The 20,145-nt window shown below is 37.7% G+C and overlaps 1 protein-coding gene across 1 annotated transcript in view; it reads right to left on the bottom strand.

Moving 5' to 3' along the window:
- The window catches only part of cstf3 (cleavage stimulation factor subunit 3), a 61,850-nt gene that overhangs the window by 15,007 nt on the left and 26,698 nt on the right, over positions 1-20,145 (bottom strand). The window contains exons 4-8 of the mRNA XM_003214701.4: positions 4,811-4,843; positions 2,613-2,710; positions 785-851; positions 598-632; positions 362-488 (exon numbers count right to left, since the gene is read on the bottom strand). Coding sequence (XP_003214749.1) covers positions 362-488; positions 598-632; positions 785-851; positions 2,613-2,710; positions 4,811-4,843 — 360 coding nt within the window. The remainder of the gene's footprint in view (positions 1-361; positions 489-597; positions 633-784; positions 852-2,612; positions 2,711-4,810; positions 4,844-20,145) is intronic.

Genomic DNA, 20,145 nt, shown 5'->3' with positions numbered 1-20,145 from the left:
AAAGGCATCATATCAATATAATGAAGAAATAATGAATAAAAAGGACAGCACCACTAAGATGGTGCAAAAAAAGCAGTGTGCGAGTATTTTGAAAGGAAAACTTGTAACACTTCTATCTTCCCAATGTTTACAGGATAAACTGTCCTGCCTTCTTCTTTTTTAATTTCACACAATTTTTACAGATCCTTATTTGGCATATCTGAATTTTAAACTGTGGGATTAAAATGAATTTGTGGAGAATTCATTCACCCTGCCACAGCACAAAAGCCGCCCTCCCAATTACAAATACATGAAAAAAATTGTATCCCACAACAACCCATCACCTAAATTAAGTCGGAATGTCAAGCATCTTTGTAGTTACCTCTTCATACTTGCTATAATCTCGCCAGAGTTGCTCAATGTTAATCATTGGGTTCACACAGCCCCGTTGATAAACCCTGCGAACGGCAGTTATCCTCTGGTTTTCTGCATAGGATCCTACTGCTTCACTAAATTGTGAGGCGAGACATTAACATGTCAGCAATTACACACTGCAACCTGTATAAATACCAACGTGGTATTAATCAATAGAGTGGAAAAAAGAAGAAGTGTACTTACACGCCTTTCAAAAAATTGATGTAATCCACCCAGATCTATGTAAAAATATACAGAATCAGAGAATTGAAAAGTTTAGATTGTCATCAAGACTTTCACTGCCCCCTTTTTGACATAAAGGCAGATAATACTTTTAAAGAATAAAGACATAAACGTCAAAAATGTTTATATGAAGTTTTGAGAAACACACCTGGTATGACATTATTTCCATGCCAATTTTATCCAGAGCAAAGTCATATGCCTGGGCCATTTTCTCTCTAAAGAAAAATACACACACAATTAAAACAACATGACAAATTACTATTACATATTAAATGTTGCTTTTTAAAACATTAATCTCATAACAAGCTAGTGAAGACATTGTTTTTAAAAATCAAAGGAAGGTCATATCTTGGTATTGAAAAACATGATCAACGTAGATATATCATTAAGAATACTTTCCCTTATTCCAGTGGTTCTCAACCTGTGAGTCCCCAGGTGTTTTGGCCTACAACTCCCAGAAATCCCAGCCAGTTTACCAGCTGTTATGATTTCTGGGAGTTGAAGGCCAAAACACCTGGGGACCCACAGGCTGAGAACCACTGCCTTATTCAAACTATCCCAAGGAAATACCACATTTTATTTTAAAGTCTAGATTTTAAAAGATATGAGGCTTGAGCTGCTGAGAGAAATAGTGTGTTCCTTTTAATATTCAGAAAGTAATTGAAGATCAGTCTATTCATATTATGGCATTATCTGCTCTTCACGTTGTTCTTATCCAGAGTTCTTAGTGTTGACATGGGATTTTACATAACTGCCTTCAATGTTTGTGTGATTTCATTATCACAACCATTATTATTATTGCTGAGCATGGGATGAAGTCAGTTATATATATTTAAATGAATTAAAGAAAAAATTGCCTTAGGTTTTCTGCAAACAGGTTTCTCTACAAAGCCAAGTTGTTTTAAAAACTGATTAGAACTTTAAAATGTAGTTTGGACACTTGTTGAAAATCCCTAGTAAGATAGAAGCTTTAAGAAGAAGAAAAATAGCCTTATTATATCCAAACAACCAAGTAAGTCAGGTCAACAATCTGTAAAAGGTCCATTTCTATGGCTGTGCAGGGATTTCAAGCTATTCTTCTGATAACTTTACTGAAATCAGTTTCCTTTGCCCCCCTGAATATGGAAGTGGAAGGAGCCTCAGTAGAGCTAGGGATTGCATCTTCACTGGATCAGCAACAGGAGCCAATTTTGCTACTATTGTTTGGAAATGCCACTTAATCAATTCCTTTAGCAGGTATACATTACAATCATTATCTTGCAGAAATTAAGAGGCATCAGTTTCCAAAGGACAGGTTTCCCCCAAGTAAATGAACACCAGCCCAGTATCTTTTTCTGCCTGAAGTAGAGCTGTATGGACCTCTCCTTTGCGACATGTTGGTGTCTATGGCACACCCATAACCAAACCATATTGTACCAGACTATCAGATCAGCCCTGCCACGGTCCATGATGAGTCGCATAAAGAAAGGTGGAGTCTCATGTTCCTGGTTTGGCTCCTGAAGCAGGGCTGCTCTTCAGTGCCACAGCTATGCTGTTACCACCATCAAATTTGTATCCTCCCTGCCGCACCTGCTGTTTAGTTGATGTCAGAATGCTGAATTCCTCAACCTGATTCCACAAAATAAGGCACTATGGGTGAAGGAACCATGGAAAGAGACTGTTCCCCCACTGCTTTGCCAGAACTATTGGTACTCTCATAATGCCCCCCAACAATTGAACAAGGGCTCCAAAAATCCTAGGGCTTCTCTGGGTGCTTCCATTTTACTGTGACACTGAAATGTGAAGGTGAAGAACAGGAGGTAGGTCCACACAGGATTTCAGATTGTCCTCTGTACAATTCAGAGATTAATCCCATCCTTCATCTTTCCAACCTGTCCTGATGCAACTTCACTCAACTGCATGAGAGGGATGAACCTGTTAGTTATCTTCTTTTCTTTATAGATCTAGAAGTGGAAAAACAAATCATATCTACTTACTTATAACTAGGTAGCTTTCCTTTGGTTTCTCGCACATATGAAAGGTAGCATTTCCACAGGTCAATATGTAAAACTTTCATAAGGCACCGCTGAAACAACTGTTTTAATCAGGGAAAAGATTAACATGAGTTCATAAACTGACTTCAGCAGACATTTAATAAGAGACAGAAAGCAATAATAATTTCTCTACATCTTTCCAATTTCTCCTAGTTACTTTCATGAGTAACAAATTACCCATCTTCATATATGTAAATATGGTTTGGGGCAGATAAATGCCCCTGTTGAACAGAGAAGAGATCTACAACAGCCAAAAAAGAAGCCTTCCAACTTATGTCATCTGCTTTACAGTTTTTCCTCTAGGATTTACCATTGCATTCTGCACATCTTTAAGTATGGGTGTGTTGTTTTCAAAGTAGATGATGTAGGCACCTCCTATTAAACGACCTGCAAAACCTTGTACAAGTGTCTCTTCAATTAGTGCAAAACTTCTGAGATTATGTTTCTGCTGATGAGTTACAGAGCACAACTCCTGTAAAAAGGATCTTCTGAATAGCTGCCCCCCAGAAATTTATTTATTGAAAAATGTACAGTTCATTCAACTGAATCATGTTTTGTCATACAAATCACCGAATGCCCTTACCAAAGGCTTGCTTGGCATATACTTCGGTAATATTCAGTGTCAAACAAAAACCCTTTTTAGTTTTTCCAGGCCTTTTAATCCTTTCTGTTTTACATCAGTTTCACTGGCCTAGATTTTATTCTGTTTTTGTTTCATTGTATGTATTTCTTGTTTCTGTTGCGAATTGTCCCCAAGAATACAATTATAGGATATTCTTAAATAAATACCTCAGAAGTAATTCTGACAAGAAAGATTATCATTATCTTTACTGCAGACTATTATTATTAATAATAAAATTATTTTAATACCCAGAAAATGTTAGTAAATACATTTCTTGTCAAGAACAGCACAGACTACCTTAGAAATACTGCCCTCTCTGAACTCATACCTAAATCTGTTTCCAGTCTCTCCATGTTCGTGAGTCATATACTGGGATGTAGTGAGAATCAATTCAGTGATTCTCTTTCCCCGGGTTATATGAGAACTACTGTTAGATAAATGATGTACTCTGCTATTCCACCCTCTGCTGCCATTATCCAGATTGCTCTCAGTAAATGCAAATACTACACGGATTTCTCTAACCCTTTATACTACTTAGTCATCAGCTTAAGGGGGGGGGGAGGTTGCACTGCATGAATTGCTCTTCAGTTTGGTGACTAATGCTAATTCTAAAAACCTTTCTTGATTAAAAAATTGCACCTTGATTCACCCACATAGCAGTAGCCTCATCACAAGTGAAGATTGCAGTCTGGCAGCACTCACACAGAACCACTTGGGGAATGTTTACATAGCTGCCTAGATTTGCTTGATTGCAGTGCCTTGAAATCACATAAGAAAATCCACACATAGGGACCCTGGTTCTCACAAATCGCACTTACTTATAAGTGCTGTTGAAAAGGCAGGTCTGATGTGTCGCACTGAGGTACTCAGAAGGGGCCCCTCCACTATCTGAAAGACCATCTCCTCCCATAGGATTTTGCCAAAAATATAAGATCTTGAGCAGAAGCCTTGCTGTACATTCGCCCACTGAAAGGCAAGGTTTATGGGTACAATTTTCTCTGTAACAACAGCCCAAATGTGTAACTCCCTCCTATGAGCCTGGATGCATCCCTTTCCAGTTTCCAAGAGACAGTTAAGTGTCTTGTTTTGAATGGTGTTCAGTCTTTAAATCATGGGTTGACTACTGAGTCTGTTCTATGTTTTCAAACATTTCAATAACTTTTAAAATGTGTTTTAAACATTTTTATCTGTTGTAGATCATGTTGTGGATCCTAGTGGGTTACAAGGCAAGAGATAAATGGCAAAGAGGGAGAGAGGAAGATAGATAAATAGTGGTATTTATTAGAAAATAAAGGGGAAACTTTTCACTTTACTTTCATGTTTTCTCTTTTCTGTCTTTTGGTTCAAAACAACCAACATCACAGATATTGCTCACTTGATATTCAAATCAACTGCTAGGAGGATATGTTAACTATGTGTGAAGTTGCAACTGTCATCCTCAAATCACTTAATGAAGAGAAAAACCATTTTAATTTTTTTTTCAAATTGATTTAACTTGTAGTTATACTTTTACACTCACCTTTTCTACTTTGTCATAGTTTTTTGCTTTTATCTGTAAAACAAAACAAAAAACTGAAACAGTCAGGTATACAGCATGTTAAAGGCAGAATAACATATTAGGATATAACTGAACTAGATTCAGCACAGTGTAATTTAATTTTATCATTGACAGGAATGAATTTTGCAAGTTCACTTTCCTATATTTACTGTAATTTTGGGAACTTAAACTTTCATCATGAAGATAAAAGCAATTTTAAAACTGAAAAAATCTCAAGATAGTATTGAAGGTTTTTAAAATTATTATTGAATTCTACCTGTATTTGTAATGTTTGGCTACTGTGAGTTGATGCACTTCATTTTACCCAAACAGATTAAGTCAGTGTTTCAAAACATGTGCTTTATGGAAGGAAACTCTGACTACTCTGAAGTTAGATAGATTTTTTATTGTTATATATTTCCTCCAGCCTCACCAACAACACTGGTACAGCATGGAGCATTTTCAAATTTACAGATTCAACTGTGATATCCTAAAGGCCAAGCCTGAATTTACATGGGCAATACATAAGGTGCCACAGAGTTCTTTACATTAGGGTTTCCTGGGAGACAGATATGTATGAACCAGCTTGCGCAATCATACAAAGTTTAAGAGTCACCATTTTGACTGTAGCTCTTCAAGATACTTCTCAGCCGAAAAGATATTAATCTTTCACAGCCGAGAGATGGCCAAGTCAATAATTGGCGAAATCAATAAATCTATATATATAAAAGAGTGATGGCATCACGGCGATTCACAAAACAACAAAAGTACAGGCCCCCCAACCTCAAAATTTGACAACACAACCCATCATCCATGCCTCAAGGTTGATACAACAAAAAGAAAAGAAAAATAAAGTCCTAATTAGAGGGAGAGCAATAATTTTTTTTATCCAATTGCTGCCAGTTTAGAGGGCTAATCTCTGCCCACTTGGTTGCCTAGCAACCAAGGGACAGCCAGGTTTCAGTTAGGGGACAGGCAGATTTAGGCCTCACTTAGACTTCTTCCACAGATTATCTAATTTGCACTGGATTATATGGCAGTGTAGACTCAAGGCCCTTCAACACAGCTATATAACCCATTTATAATCTTATATTATCTGCTTTGCACTGGATTATATTGACTCCACACTACCATATAATCCACTTCAGTGTGCATTTTATACAGCTGTGAAGAAGGAGCCTCATATAATCCAGTTCTGAGCAGATAATATAAGATTAGAAATATACAGTAGAGTCTCACTTATCCAACGTAAACAGGCCGGCAGGATAAGTGAATATGTTGGATAATAAGAAGGGATTCAGGAAAAGCCAATTAAACATCAAATTAGGTAATCGTTATACAAATTAAGCACCAAAACATCATATTATACAACAAATTTGACAGAAAAAGTAGTTCCATGCGCAGTAATGCTATGTAGTATTTACAGTAGAGCCTCACTTATCCAACACTCGCTTATCCAATGTTCTGGATTTTCCAATGCATTTTTGTAGTCAATGCTTTCAATATATCGTGATATTTTGGTGCTAAATTCATAAATACAGTAATTACTATATAGCATTACTGTGTACTGAACTACTTTTTCTGACAAATTTGTTGTCTAACATGATGTTTTGGTGCTTAATTTGTAAAATCATAACCTAATTTGATGTTTAATAGGGTTTTCCTTAATTCCTCATTATCCAACATATTCGCTTATCCAACGTTCTGCCAGCCCGTTTATGTTGGATAAGTGAGACTCTACTGTACTGTATTTACAAATTTACCACTAAAATATCACAATGAATTTAAAACACTGACTACAAAAACATTGATTATGAAAAGGCAGACTGCGTTGGATAATCCAGAACATTGTATAAGCGAATGTTGGATAAGTGAGATTCTTCTTTAATATGAAATAATTACTGGGATAGAATAATGCAGAACAATATAATTTCTAAAACCAGGACAGTAAATAAACAGGGGAATTCCACAGAGGAAACAATCCGGGCCAGCTAACACCTCCCAACAAAGTATTCACATCATCAAAGTCTGGAAAATCCTCTGTTTTTTCAGGGCCACAGACAGTAGAAGCACATAAAATATCGCAAACAACACCACTCTGAAAACAAGGTAATTCCAGACAGGAAACAATCAGGGCCAGCTAACACCTCCAAACAAAAAATTCACTCAGGGAGGAAACAGCCAGGCTTTAAAGCTGCAAGGCCATTACATCCTAATCATTTTTCCTAATTGCAGCATTCATACTTGCCTCCAACAAACAAAAAAAACCAATCAGAAATATTGTATATTCACAACCTTTAGGAAATAATATCCCCTGATGGCACAGCGTGTTAAAGCGCTGAGCTGCTGAACTTCTGGACCGAAAGGCCACAGGTTTGAATTAGGGGAGCGGTGAGAGCCCCCGCTGTTAGCCCCAACTTCTGCCAACCCAGAAGTTCGAAAACATGCAAATGTGAGTGCATCAATAGGTACTGCTCCGGCGGGAAGGTAACGCCGCTCCATGTAGTCATTCCACATGACCTTGGAGGAGTCTGCGGACAACGCCGGCTCTTCGGCTTAGAAATGGAGATGAGCACCAACCCCCAGAGTCAGACATGACTGGACTTAATGTCAGGGGAAAACCTTTACCCTTGACCTTAACTACCACCAATTCCTCAATTCTTTATTTCCCATACCACCAGCCTTCGCCACAGCAACGCGTGGCCGGGCACAGCTAGTGATTTATATAATGTGTAAAATATCAGACAAACGCTGTGGTCTCTCTTGAAGACAGATGAATTAGACAGTAAAAAACAACAGAACATGCACCTCTTTAAAATACTTCCTTCCCCAAATTATATTGCCAAAGGGGAAGAAACAAACTCTACATCAGGCATGGGCAAACGCAAGCCCACGGGCCAGATGTGATCCATTGGGTTCTTCTCTCCACCTGTCTGCCTCAGCCTTCCTCTCTGCATGCGGATGCGGTGGCCTGCCACATTCCCAGGCTGAGAGGAGAGATGAAGAGCTCTCTGGAGACCTCTCGGCAACGGCCTGTCTCCTCGTCCCCGCCACCTGGGGACATGGCAGGGCAGTGTCCCCAGGCTGAGAGGAGGACCCTCCCTCCAGATGCCAAACACCCTCCTCAGGCCAATTGCCCCTCATGCCAACTGCTATCGCCCCTCCCCACCACCCCACCCCACAATGTGGCCCCACCAAAAAAGTTTGCCCATGCCTGCTCTACATGTTTTTATATAATATTTTATATAAGAGGCAAACTCCTATAAGCTAATACTGAATTAGCTCTCCTTAGGGAAACAGTGCATCATCAGGTTCAGGGGAAACCCCAGGTCTGTAGTGGTGCAAAAATATTTACAAACTAAAGGCCACAAACAACAAAATGCCTATGAAGACTGGCTGTGGACTGTTGACAGTCTATTGTGGGTAGATGGAGTATAAAACTAGGAGAAAGGGAAATGGAGATTTCCAGGAAGAGAGCATGACAGGCTACCTCACAACATTTTGAATTGCAACATGATGGCGCAAGTCCCACTTGGTTTGGTTTTGTTTAGCTCTTTTACCATAAGAAAATTATTTATCTGACAGAAACAATGGAAATATTAGAATTTTTGATCAACTAGAATAGTGGTTCTCAACCTGTGGGTCTCCAGGTGTTTTGGCCTACAACTCCCAGAAATCCCAGTCAGTTTACCTGCTGTTAGGATTTCTGGGAGTTGAAGACCAAAACATCTGGGGACACACTGGTTGCGAACCACTGAGCTAGAGATTTATTTAAATGAGGTCAGTGATCCTGCTACCATTCAAGCACAAGTGGGATATGTTTGTATAAGGAAATTTGACTAGCCAGCCATATGTCAGAAAAAAATGGAATGTTTAAACATTCAAATCCCAGGTAACCCTGGGATTTGGTAGCATAAAAATTGTACCCCACTGAAGATCTACATACTCCAGAAAATGGATGCAGCTGTGGAGTAGAAAGCTAAGCTTGCTAGTGGATAAAACAAGTTTCTAAAATATTGTGACACAACACCCAAATCAGCCTCACATTTCTTCAGATCAGATCAGATCAGATCTCCACTCCATCACCTATCCAGACTCATGAGCATCCAAATACTGTTTCCTTTTATGAAACAAATCTTTAAAAATGAAATTGTAAGCTCAGGAGGAAGCCAAGGAGAGTACAATTTTACCTCATGCAAAAGTGGCTTTGGGCACCTGGAAGAAGCTTTGATTTAAAATACTGGTTCTTTAAAATATTATCAAAGAAAGACCACACATGCCCAAAGTAGATGAAAAAGTGTTAAGTATTATAAACTCATTCAATATGTTCCTAAGTAGAGTATAATGATATACCAGTGACATCAAAATCACCACCATCATCATGAACAGGAACACTAAAATCCCCTTTGGAACATTTATAGAGCAGAATATGCATCTGTCATATAACTAAAAAGGAAAAGTAGAAAAGATGTCATGAAATAAAATGGCATTGTACTGGAGGGGAAGAGTAATCGTCATATCACCATGGATTTTCCTCCTTCCACAAAAGCAACTGATTCATGAGGCATGGGTGTTGTAAGCATATACAAAGCTGCCCTATACTAAGTCATGCTAAGTACTGATTGGAAGCAGCTCTTTGGGGTCTCTTAACAGCAGTCTTTCCCAGTATACATCCGGGAGATTAAACCTGGGACTTGCATTTATTTATTCAACTTATATCCTGCTTTCCTTCCCAAACAACAGATCAAGACAGTTGCCAACCATATCATAAGACTTAATTAAAGAAATACTTTAGGCTTTGATGCACCAGGAGAACTCTTAACTGATTAATATGAACTGGATAATGATGATGATGATGAATTCAACAAATTTAATTGATAAAATGTCATATGGAACAAGGGTGGTGATTCTGACCATTGTTTTTGTACAAGAAGTGATTCTTGTCTAAGAAAACCTTTTTCAGAAAGGAACATATAAATTACTATAAAATATGTTGTGCTCTCAGTTGCCTTCTCTGATGGGAAATTGATATAGATTCTTCTGGAATGTTTAAACTGTTCAGACTGGAAGGTGCTGAATATGGTGATGAAGAGATGCCGAGAAGAAATCCTGAGGTTTCATATAAATCTTTTTCCATATGATGTAGCAATCCAACACAACACAGGTGGATGGGACTTCTGTTGTTCCCAGCCAACGTGGCATCTGGGGATTATGAAGGAGGAGGATGGGAGCTGTCATCCACACTTCATGAGGGACATGTTAGGGAATGCTGGATTAAGGTTTTGTTTGTGCTTCAGCAAAGTAGGATAAATTAACATAACTCAGTGGTACTCAAAAGATATAAAAATTGGCAGGTATTAATCAAATGGTAAATCAGTAAAAGCATCCATACATAAACAACCCATGATGTTGTTTGTTGCAGTCTGGCCTGTTGTACTTCTGTTACTGTTCCCCTGTTGTGAATCTCCATTAAAACGCTAGATTGTTTACCAGCTACAAACTACAATCTGAATCCATTGTTTGTTCTTTATTTACAAACTCTAGTTTATTTAAACCACATTTTGTCATGCCGTTTGAGCATAATATTCACTTCACAGTATATTGATTAAAATAACAGGTATTTCTTTAGCTAACACTACTTTAAAAACAAATGTGGACTAAGAAACATCAGATAATGCTGTAAGCCTTGTAAACATCGACAGCTCAATATACAGAATCTACTGATTACCATATTCTGAATTCAGCAACAAGGCTTTCTCTCCCTAGTTATCTTGCAAATTTTAAACATTTCTTGCTTCAACCAGAAAAAGCTTGCCATAAACTGAATTGGACATTCAGCAATTTTAGATCTTAATACAACAGCCCACTAAGGGCCCTTCTACACAGACCCAAAACCCACAACCGACCCCCCCCCCCTCCCTTAACGGGTCATTTTTGTGCATCAGGAGTACTTTCTGGAGGGGCCTTTGCTGTTGGCAGGCCCCTTGGGTAAGTTTTGGAGGGGAAAATTGGCTGATGGCATCTAACCACTCCCCCAGGGAAGGCACAGGGTTGTGGGAGAGTTTGGTGACAGAAACCCGGGAGGAACTGGATTAAACAACCTGTGTAGAAGGGCCCTAATGCCCACATCCATTGACCTGTTCAAATATTTTAGTTTAAGCTCTGCATCAGTAGTGTTTAGTTGTATTTTCTAACACTTTCTATTATTAAAATTATTCCACATCTAAATGAAATAAACACAATGGTAGCTAGTTTCTTTGTTCACTGGTATATTGTTGTTGTTATGTCCTGTCAAAACAGTTCGAACCTCAGGCAATCTTATAATGGGGTATTCTTGGAAGATTTATTCTGAGGACTGAGAGAGTACAACTTCCTCAAGATCACCCACTGAGTACCCACAGCTGAGATGGAATTTGAACCTTGATCTCTTGGAGTCATCGATTAATGTGTAAACCATTACACCATGTGAACTCCTTGTAGAATTCCTCAATCCTGTGTCATTAGTTTATTACTGAAGTGTCATTGGGGATTTTCACTATGAAGGACTCAATTGACTTTTTAAAACTATAGGCCAACATGTAAGGTTTTAGAGCACAAAGGCTTTCCTGGCCTCTCTCAGGGGACCCTTTAGAGTAGGATCGAAAGTTGCAAAAATAGGTAGAATCAGAAAATCAGTCCAACAATGTTTCACAAAACAGAAGTTTTCACAATACCTTAACACTTTTTGGCTTTTAATATATAGAGAGGACAACAGGGTATTCAGAACACTTATAGGAGTTCTGAGTGGAGGTGATCTCTTTTTACAAAAAAAAAAAAAAGCTGAAATTACAGATGAACTTGTTGATCTAGCAGTAACCAAATATGTTCTTTCTTCACAGATTCAGTCACACTAGGTATTCTTTTTATAAACATTGATAATATTAGTCCATGCTAGAAATAAAAGAAAACTGTATAAAGGCACTCACAAAAGAGAGATTACAAATTTAAGAATTACTAATAATCACCGCAAAGAAGATTTCATCAAATTGAACATAGAAAACAGAGTTCATTCACAGGTGATACATTCAAATGCAGTCTGGATGGACTCCTTTTCAAGTGATGATCATTTTAAAATTAATAAGTTTTAAACTGGACTTACTGCTTGCTTAAGATATTAAGTGTCACAGTTTGCAGTAATTAGACATATTGCTTTAACTTCATGGACAATATGTTTTTGATTCAGGTATAGAGTAAAGGTTTTTTCCTGACATTAAGTCCAGTCGGGTCCAACTCTGGGGGTTGGTGCTCATCTCCATTTCTAAGCCGAAGAGCCGGCGTTGTCTGTAGACACCTCCAAAGTCATGTGGCCAGCATGACTGCATAGAGCGCCATTCCCACCGGAGCGGTACCTATTGATCTACTCACAGTTGCATGTTTTCAAACTGCTAGGTTGGCAGAAACTGGGGCTAACAGCAAGTGCTTACTTCTCTCCCCAGATTCAAACCGCCAACCTTTTGGTCCTCAAGTTTAGCAGCTCAGCACTTTAACACGCTGCGCCACTGGGGTCCGCTCAGGTATACAACAACCCATTCTGGAGGAGTGGGGAAACTATATGCCCTAAAAATAATTTAGGTGCTTTAATGATAGTGCCGTGAAGGCAACAAGCTGAAAAAGTTTCTTTAGATCTGTTTTTAGGTCCATGAAAATAAGTTCTCATCAACATCTATTCTTTCAGTTTAAAATTATTTGCGGCAAGTAACTTGTAAATAGCTGTTTTTATAGTGATGCAAACACAAGCTATTTTCAGATACAAAAATAGTGAGGAAAATGTAGCACTTGTTCTAATTGAGATGTTAAGCACCTAAACTGTTAGTATGTTAGTATAACGGAACATTTATATCAACAACCCCAAACTACTTCTGGAGGTGTCTGAAAGTTGCATGGGATATATATAAAAGTTAAATGTGCAAATATGCAATTACACTGCTTTAAAGACAACTAAGGCACTTTACCAGGAAGTGTTTTAGGTTTGCCCACAGTGGCTCCTATGTCTGCTCTTCATGGGGAAAATTTCTGAAATGCAAAGTTAAAAGCTACCAACCTCATATTGAATGAGAAGCATGTTTTCAATTTAAAAATGACTATTGATTGCTAGAACATACTGGTTTCAAGGCAGGAGGAGATGCAGAACAAAAATGTATCTATCAGGTTGGTCTTAATTGCACTGTGGTAACAGCTGAAACCAGCCACACCTAGTTTTCCTAGTACTATAGGTCTACTTTGAGACTCTGAGCATGGCTACAGAGAACCTGATTGCACCCTGGATTAACCACATCTTCAGCTATTATTGTACTTATCTGATTACTACTAGCACAACTGAGAATACAATTAGCCATTTATGAAAGATGAGAGAGCAAGAGCAAGCATATTTCAAGCCTAGTTTAGAAAATTATTTTTCCATTGATTTCTGTTACTTGTCTCAATGTTGTTAATCACTATAATGTGTTAATGTGGGATTTGAATGACTCATTATGCCATTTCTTGCTGTGCTTGTTGCTCTTCCAAAACTTTTCATTAAAGTGATAGAAGGAAAGAAGAAATCTTAGTTGATGAGAAAATAAACCGATATTTGTGTGAAAAATCAGCTTAATGTGACTCTACAAAGAGACATCAGAATCTGAAAATGACCCACTTTAGAGCTAAAGTGTAACAGTATTTATTTAATTAATATCAAACCATTAATAAAATGATTTGTTACATCAATAGAGCATAAAATCCCAGTTAACCTTAAAATAATCCATTAAAAATGACTGGACCACCTGCAATTATCAAAGGGCTACATGGAATGCAATTACTCAAGACATATTAAACAAACAGGCTAACCCTACAAACAAGTGATTAAAGTTTCACATTATGGTCATAATTACTTTTTGCATTGTTTGCACTTAACGATTGAAGTGATTTTTTTTATGAATTAGGTGCAAAAGTATTTCCAAGGTAATTGAGATTGATCAGTATTGGTCTAAAGTCTATACAGAACTTGGTTCACACTTGGTTGTATAAAGGGGCAAGTCTAAATTTATCTTTAGTAACAGCAATGCTGTAGTTACAGCAATTCAGTTTTGAATCTAATTTCTGAATTAATAAATAGATAAATCAGAGCCTAGTTATTTTAAACCGTATATGGTGAATTTGGAATCTGGTTTGCAGACAAAATTTGATTTGGATTTTTAGGGTACAATTTAAGTAGATAACAGGGAACACTATTGTTATGTCACATGGCTTTTGTTTTTGGTCTCTTCATTTCTACTTATCAATATTGTTTAATTACCATATCCTGAACATAATTTCCTATCACATCTCCAAGTCTTTCCCCAACTGCATTTTGAGAGCATAATCTTTCTAGGTCTTCTGTCTCCTAGATAGATTGGTCTGGATATGGTGATAACTACATTGATTATGATTTAGCAGATGATTCTATTCACTCTTATTAAGAGAAATCATGACAATGAGGATGGCTTGCCATTCCACTATAATGCAGCCTGTAGATTTTCATTCTGTTCCTTGTTTGCTCAAATGGGGACATGTGTCTTCTTGGAAATTATTCCTTTGATAATGTTTCTTACTTTTGGGCTCAGTGTATACTGTATTGATGTTTTCCTCATGTCTGGGAATTAGATTTAATTAAATTGGATGAATGTGAACACAGAACTATCAACATCAGCCTGAAGATGAGACAAACTGAGATATAGTATATTATAGTTTGACTGTGGCTTCTGAATACTACAATTGCAGCAGGAACCAAGAATGTATTTTACAATCTGCAGCTAATAAGCAGAATGGTATTTTCTCTGTGATCCTTGCACAGAGGTTGTATAAGTGTGGTTCCAAATATAGTCCAGCTGTGCTGGAAGCATCTGAGCCCTATCACAGTTTTGCATGGGGAGCTAATCAATCACTGCACAATAGCTATGCTCAGATAATGGTAACTGCTGCACAAGGGCAGTCCCTAGCATGACCATGATAGTGTATATGTAAACAATGATAAAACTATATAAGATGTTTATGCTACTTTTGCAATTTCAAGAATTCTACCTGCCATTTATAAATGTAACAAAAATAAAAACTATGGTGTAGAGAAGATTGTCAGTGGGTAACTCAGCTCCAGTATCTGACTTGAATTGCTAAACTGGATTGCTATCTGGGTAGTTTAAAGTGACGATGTGTCAAGTTCTAAACAATCTGGGACCAGAACAGTCAGGCTATCATTTGACAGGCTCATCCCCATGTAACATGGCTGACATCTAGTAGCCAAGGGTAGTAGAATATAAGAGCACATTTCAAACATCTGAAAGTGCTTTTGGAGTGAAAACAATACTACCAGGTTTGTTGTTGTATGACTTGTAACTTATGGTGACCCTAAGGCAAACCTACCATGGGTTTTTCATGGCAAGGTTTATTTGGGGAAGAGGGTGGGTTTGCCCTTGCCTTCCTCTGAAGCCGAGTGTGCAACTTGTCCAAAATGACCCAGTGGGCTGCTGTAGCCCAACAGGGATTTGAACCCTAGTCTCCCAGTGCCCTAGTCCAACATCCACATCACTATTTCACATTGGATTTCCTGGTTACTTTAGTACAAATGAAAATAAGAATAACTATGAAAATACAGTTAAACTCTACTTTCAAACTAAGCCAATAAACAAAAAATAAAATAGAACCAAGCTGTCTTTAGGGCCCAGTCCTATTCTTAAAACTTGTCAGTTTTCATAATTCACACATTTTGAGACTATCACGCTATATGTCTGTCCTGCTATTTCATGTTAACCACTTTTACGAAGGATACTGTTTTCATAAAGCTGCAGTTGGCTGTTTCAGGGATAAAACAAATCTTCTCAGAAGCTCTTCCATGTAGTCTTCCAAATTCTAATTTTTTAATGTAACTTTCCCCCCTTTCTCTCAGTTTAGAATACAACTTCATTAATGTGACCTTCTTAGTACAATTTCATTACAGTATGTTGCTCTCAATTTTCTATGACACTACAGATCATGTCTCTTCAGCCCCCATTCAATATTCATTAAGTGTCTTCACTTCAAAACTCTGGTAAAAAGATTTCTGCCTGTAGTGTGGCAATCTATTTTACTGTGTATCTATTTCCTGTAGCTGCTATAATAAATATAATAATAAATTAATTGGGCTTGTTTTTCATCTTGACTGACTGCATCTTGTTTCACCTCTCTGTATATAAATGGGAAAATGGTTTCATGTAAACAGTGCCTTACTCCCAAGAATTTGTTTTTCACCTGTTTAGGTATTTCAGTAGATTCTAAGTCCTGCCTAAAACCTTTCTTCTAGTATTTTCATTTTTGTTTGTTCTTGAAGTATTTACTGAGTCAGTCATTCAAAATTGATGTGACTCAGTAATAGAAAACAGGGAAGGTGCATTGCATTTGCCCACCACTGACTTAGGGCTTCACAGTGGACCAAGGAAAACTGCCATTGCATTTTGTGTATAGATAACAATGACAGAAAGTTGAGGCAATCTATACACAGAGAATACAGTTTTGGAGCATATGCTGCCTATATTTAGAAAATGGTAAAACCTATATTGTAATATATCAGGTGTGTGTGTGTGTGTGTGTGTGTGTATGTATGTGTGTGTGTGTGTGTGTGTGTGTGTGTGTGTGTGTATATATATATATATATATATATATATATATATATACATACACACACACACACACACACACACACACACACACACACACACACACAGAAAGAATTTTAAAAAGTGGTAAATATCTTGCAGCTGCAAACAATTAATAAAAGCACTCAATTTTTTATTATCACATCACTTACTGGTGACATTTGGTTTCTCAGCATTGCAATGGCCCTACTCCTGAAGTGTACTGTTCTGAAAGCCTTGGAGCATTTTCCGTAGCTAAAGCCAGGGGTCTTAACAAGATTTTGTCTTCACTGTAGAATAGTAAGATGGGACAGGCTATCAAAACAATAAATACTCTCTCTGGTCCAAGACACCTATTGGTATTCTGCAGAATTCAGGATGACAACATGGGTTGGAGATTGGTTTCAAAATGTTTGTTGTAAGGCTTGGTGCAAAGCCAATTTAATATAAACAAAAGAACATAATCATGTTGTCTACTGTGGGTGGTGGATGGGAATAAAGTTTTATTTTGCTGACGTCCCCAAACAAGTGCTGAGCCGATGTAAGGGTTATTGTTGTATACCTTAGTATGTGCTTTAGAGGCATAGGCCTAAATCCTATAGTTAGTACTAACTGGAGTAATCCACTGAATTTATTGGATTTGTCTATATGTTGACCTACAATTCATAAACTGAGTCAATGGCTTTACTCCAATAGGATTCTAGCCTATGTGAATAGTTTTGCCAGGCATTTTGACAATCTGTCTTTCCAACATCCCTGATGTTGAAATATGATTTCCTAAGGTGTCCAATACATTCTTTTATCCAAGGTTATGGGGCCATTTTTAGTTGATCTAACATGCTGCCCCATCTGGACAAAGGACCTGCTGTTACATGATAAAGCTTGTCCTCTTAACCCTATGTATCTTGTTTCATTGGAGCTAACAATAGAGGGGCTGGTCAGGTAGGTCCAGGGATTGACTGCCGAGATCATTGCGCAAGCCACTTTGAAAAAATGTCTAATTACTTGTGTATTTAGCCCTATCCTTAGAAATTTGTAGCTATTATTATCCAGTTACAAATACACTCCTCTTTGGACAAGACAATTTGGAGAATAGTGGAGGCATAGATGTAGAGACTCATTTTTGAACCTAGGTTCAGGTTTGGTTTCACAAGATTCAGGCTTGGTTGTCCTGAGAGGTCTTGAATGGGAATGCAACTGCAGCTTTTCGACTTAATCCCTGTGATTTTTGATACCATCAACTGCAAGACATGCTTTGTGACATTACACTGGGGAAGACTATATGTTAATCATTCTATTCCTATCAATAGGTCCAACAACACTGCCTCCTCTCCTTGTATATCTGCAGTCTGATGATGCTTTGGAGTACCCCAAGAAAACGTCTTCATAATGTCTAAAACCACCAAGAATAGCCATGATTGTTCTGGGGGCAAAGCATCATCAGACTGCAGATATACATAGCTCTTTTTTATATGATCTCTGTGAAGTGTGGCCATACACACAGTATGCAGAGGAGGAATGGATGAGTACTAACTAACCAAATATAACTGAATCCTGGGCCACAACCTAGTACATTTATTTGGATGGGATTGCATTCCCTCAGAAAGGTGAGCCCTATAATTATACTCTTGGACTCATCTTTGTTACAGATTTAAGTGGCCTTACTGGCAGAGAGAATCTGTCAGCTAGTATGGCATCTATGGGCCATTTCTGGACAGGGCAGCCTGGGTAATGTGATTCATGCATTTGCAGCTATAAAACTGGTCCAACTTTGTGGCCCATGTGCAGCGGGAATAAAAGTAACAATTGCTCCAACACCTTTCTTGCTTACTGAAGTCAGGAAGTAGGGAGAAGGCATCAGCACAATCCATCAAGTAGATGAAATGAGAAAGAAAAAATAACTGGAGAACAGAAAAACTACATACACAATCTTGAACCTTTTCTGGCATGCAGGTTGCCACATGTACAAACACAATAAAAAATTTGGCTGGTGATGGCAGAGAATCATAATACAGAGAATGGTTTTGACCAAGTTCCTTTTAAAACAGGAAAACTGCATATCTTGAAGTAGAGTATCTCTAAATTGCAATTCCCTCAGCATTAGTTATTGTTCAGACTAAACTATAAAAACAACAAAGTGTATAATTGTTTTATAGGTTTTCATGAGATATGATGTGTCCTCACAGATTTGTTATTACAATTTATGTTTGTATCCGTCTCTTAAACAGGGCATACTAGTTTGCTAGTAGAACCGAATTACTGTCACAAAATGATGCATGTCTAAAAGCGTATCATCAACATGAAATGTTGGGAAACCTTGAACTACATAAGAACTGAAATATAACAGAACATAACAGTGACGGGGAAAATGAAGATGGATTCCTAATATAATGCATTATCTCAAGCATGTTCCCAAGTAAAAGGTTCTAAAACATTTTCTTTTACTCTCATGGATGTGTTGCTTTGATATTATCATGTTTTTTCAGCTAAACCTACTAAAGGCGATGTAAAACTATTTTTCTTATATTTTTAACAAAACGGATTACTTGCATTCTGAATGTATTTTTTTAAAAAAGAATGTTAATGAACATCGTTAACTTGTCTAAAGCATGTGCATTTTAAAACTGCAATGATACTTTTTAGTGGAAAATCCACCCAATCCCAGTCTTAGCAGTTCAGTTAAGCATTTGATTTCTGGCTGGATTCTAAACAGTGCGACTATCTGGAATTAATTAATGATACTTTGGACTTGCACTTGGGAAATCACTTTCCAAAATACAAAGACTTTTAAAAAATAATTTGGAATTTAGAATGGGGACTATTGTACAAACAGAAAAAGAAAAGAAACTCCACTGAGTGCACATAAATCATTTAGGTCTCTAGGACTGGTGGTTTAGGGTCATCCAGGTCTTGAGACTTCTAGGCCAAAACCCGAGACATAGAAACAAGCCCTGGTCATGTCATTAAGTATTATGCATTACGTACCAACCAGAGCTGCTTGCAGTATGCAATTCAAACACAATTAAGGCAGGATACTTTTTTTTTTTTTAGCTAAATGGTTGTTCTCAAACAGGATAAGGAACATTTAATCTTGCCTGCTAGCTCCTAATCAGAAGATAGATGCTGAACAGAGCAGAGGATGAGATCTGGTGCCACAACCGGGAGGAAAAGAGGTCGCTAAGTAAATACATAGACACCCTCACCCTGAGTATTTGCAAGCTGCAACAGCAATGAAGGCTTGCAAATTGTAGCAAGCTGCTGCTTTACAAGCCAAACCAGAGAGCTGCATAGAGCCTATTTCTATTTCTGAGACGGGTCCATTAAAACAAAAAAAAAACCCCTGTATTCTCATTTCCCATCTAGAGATATCTTGCAAAAGCTGGAACCTCAGAAGGCCTGAGATTAGGCAAACCTTCTGTCACACTTTGCATCTCCCACCTTGTCTATATTACAAGTTTTACTGATTTTAGTGGGATGATATAGTTGTATTTAAAAACTGAACATCCATCTCGTCTGAGATGTTTAATGAAAGGAATTGGTTTCCCACTTTTTTAAATATTAGAATCCTTTCCCCCAACTATACGTTCTCCTATATCACTCTCCAGGTTCAGGACTCTATTTTACCAGATAGGAAAAACAAAAGTGAGCCTCACAAAT

Source organism: Anolis carolinensis, chromosome 1 (genome assembly GCF_035594765.1).
Source record: "Anolis carolinensis isolate JA03-04 chromosome 1, rAnoCar3.1.pri, whole genome shotgun sequence".
Classification (NCBI taxonomy): domain Eukaryota; kingdom Metazoa; phylum Chordata; class Lepidosauria; order Squamata; family Dactyloidae; genus Anolis; species Anolis carolinensis.
Note: the sequence above shows the minus strand (reverse complement) of the source record. Positions and strands in the feature narration are given on the sequence as shown.